Source organism: Tupaia chinensis, unplaced genomic scaffold (assembly GCF_000334495.1).
Source record: "Tupaia chinensis unplaced genomic scaffold, TupChi_1.0 Scaffold141044_1, whole genome shotgun sequence".
In the NCBI taxonomy this organism is placed as follows: domain Eukaryota; kingdom Metazoa; phylum Chordata; class Mammalia; order Scandentia; family Tupaiidae; genus Tupaia; species Tupaia belangeri.
In genome coordinates, this window is record NW_006200910.1 from 498207 (window position 1) to 501197 (window position 2991).

Sequence of the window (2991 nt, forward strand, 5' to 3'; positions counted from 1 at the left end):
CTTGAAGGATATAAGCTGCTAACAAGGCAGCGTCCGAGGTTTTACAGAGGAGCCGGCCATGGTAGAGATCTCTCTTGATCTGTAAGAAGACTAAATACCTGGAGGGAAAACAGGGAACACACGGTAAGGGACTTCTTTGATTGCTTTAACTACACAAATACATAATAAGCCCATCAACATTTTTGTCAGGACACTTTTACTACATTAAAACCCTCAAATTCTCAAAACATACCACAGAACAAATACATTTTCCATTTCCCTGAGGACTCTTTTGAGTAGTTTGCCCTGAACTGATTTGAGGTTCAACTCAAAACAACCTATCAGTTTCCTTCTGTTCCTATCAGAACTTCCTGGTAAAGGGATTTTTCCCCCCCTGAACTTTGAAAGAAGCCAGGCCACATCAATCCAGTGCTTAAAAAGAAAAGTGTGCCTTTAGAGATGGGAAAACTAGGTCTCTCTCCACCTTGGACTCTGGCTGATGTTCCTTAAGAAGTGGAATAGTGGGTGAAGAAATAGGCCCAAGGCCAAGTACACCCTTAGCTGTCCATATGTAGAACCAGCCTGCAGTTACTGGCAGAGGTCCATCGGACTACCTGGAATTTGAATGAAGTCTAAGAAGAGGTACTGGAGAAGGAGCCATGCAAGTAAGGAGAAACCTTGGCCAGCATCTCTTCAAACAGAGGAAGCTCTCACCTCAGGTGGCAATGACCTCTCAAGAACAAAAGCTCATCATCGCTGACATGTATTGAGCTCTTAACTATTTGCTAGCCCAGATGTTATGCACTTTGCATGCATTATCTCATTTAATCCTCACATTACACTTTGAGATAGGTACTACTGTTAACCCTACTTTTCCAGATAAAGAAGTTGAGGCTTTAGTGATTTTTGCATGGCTACACAACTAAGTGGCAATCAGGATTCAAATTTAGGACTGTTAAGTCTCCTGCACTAGTCTCTTCATCACTGCATTAAACTGCCCTCCTGTATTACCACTGCGCTACAGTTTCACAAGTAGTTGGAGGGACTCTGTCGTAGAGCAATGGAATTGTTGACTTTCTATTTTGAAATGTCTTTTTTTTTCTTTTTTAAAGGTTTTTGCCATAGAGCACATGTATCTCTCCAGAGAGACAGGGAGAGGGAGTAAGAGAGAAACTGAGTAATCATCTCCCACAGGGGATGGTCACACTGCAATCTCTTCTCCTCCTGGGATTTTGGACATGCACACACACATGCCTGGCATAATTTTCTTTCTTTTTTCATATGTCAAATCAGTCAAATATTTACTTATTACCTTAGTAATAATACACAATGATCATGAGGATGAGATAAAACATGCTGGTGGCAATCAATGTTAAGAGACTTACAAATAATGGGACCAGCAGTTAACGTAATGGCTATGTCGCTGGACTCCCACGTAGTCGACCGCGGTTCGAGTCCCGGACCCAGTGGCTTAAACTCACGCCGGGTGCGTATGCGTGCGTGCGTGCGTGCCCAAGATCCCAAGAGGAGAATGGAGGACAAGGGATTGAGAGGAGAATAGAGGAGAAGGGATTGCGGCATGGCCATCCCCCATGAGGGGTGATTTCTCGCTTTCTATCTCTCTGTTTCTCTCTGTCTGTCTGGCGAGCACACGCGCGCCCTATAGCAAAAACCTCTCCCCCCCCCAAAAAAAGAGAGACTTACAAATAATCACATAACCTTTGGCTCAGTAATTCCACCCCCACAAGCCTATGCTTAGGAAATAATCCCAAATACAGAGGAAGGAGTATAGGTAGGAGAGTAGATTTGTAGAGTTAGATACACCTGGATTCAAATCCTGGGTCTACCATTTCTTAATTGGCAACTTTGGGCAGTATATTACCCTCCATGAGTTTTAATTTTCTCATCTGTAAAATGGCTATGATAATAGTGTCTAATCATGGAGTAGTTGTAGTAAATGAAAGGATGTAAAATGCTCAGCACAAAGCACAGCATGTGGGAAGGGCTCAATAAATACTAATTAATATTATTATTATCAAAACAAAAGCTTTATACACACATTTATCATAATATATGCTAACAAAGGAAAGAATCTGAGTTTTCGATTCAGAGGTATAATTAATTGAGCAATAACATAGCTGTTAAATGACAGCACATGTAACTTTTAAGTTTAGTGATTACATTTGGACAGCAGAACTTTACATATGTTTTTTCCACATTATTATTTTTATTCTCATTTTTAAAAAACATTCAATCGCTATACATCATTTGGCTTGTAAAGAGAATTTACCTAACATGAAATACTTCTCAGACCAGTCCAGTTGAGAATACTATATATGTCATCATCAACAAGCAATAAACCATTTCCGTGTCCCACAAATGTCATGCCTCTCTATTTTTTCCTCCTGCTTTCCTTCTCTATACTCTTCCCTTCTCCCTCCACCCTCCGTTCCACACTGTCTTCAGTGTCCATGACTATATTCACTGCTTTTATGCCCTCCAATATATTTTTTTTTAAGAATTATTTTATTTAATTTTGGGACCAGCAGTTGGTGTAATGGGTATGTCACTGGGTTCCATGTAGCCAACCGTGGTTGGAATCACGAACCCGGTGGTTTAAACTCACACTGGGAGTGTGTGTGTGCATGTCCATCCACCCTGGGGGGTGATTTCTCATTTTCTCTCTCTCTGCCTCTCTGTCTTTTCAGCAAGCACACGTGCCCTATAGCAAAAATCTCTCTGGGGCCAGCAGTTAGTGTAATGGCTATGTCGCTGGACTCCCATGTAGTCGACCGTGGTTCAAGTCCCAGACCCGGTGGCTTAAACTCACGCCAGGCGCATGTGTGTGTGTGCCCAAGATCCCGAGAGGAGAATGGAGGAGAAGGGACTGTGGCGTGGCCATCCCCCCTGGGGGGTGATTTCTCGCTTTCTGTCTAGCAAGCGCATGCACCGTATAGCAAAAACCTCTCCAAAAAAATTATTTTATTTAACTTTATTTATTTATTTATTTTT

The 2991-nt window shown here is 42.0% G+C and overlaps 1 protein-coding gene and 1 long non-coding RNA gene across 3 annotated transcripts in view; one reads left to right on the forward strand and one right to left on the reverse strand.

Moving 5' to 3' along the window:
• The window catches only part of FRMD5 (FERM domain containing 5), a 70801-nt gene that overhangs the window by 43384 nt on the left and 24426 nt on the right, over positions 1-2991 (reverse strand). The window contains exon 4 of the mRNA XM_027766102.1: positions 1-98. Coding sequence (XP_027621903.1) covers positions 1-98 — 98 coding nt within the window. The remainder of the gene's footprint in view (positions 99-2991) is intronic.
• LOC102476708 (uncharacterized) overlaps positions 1-2991 on the forward strand; it is a 7636-nt gene that overhangs the window by 2882 nt on the left and 1763 nt on the right. The gene's annotated exons all lie outside the window — the stretch shown is intronic.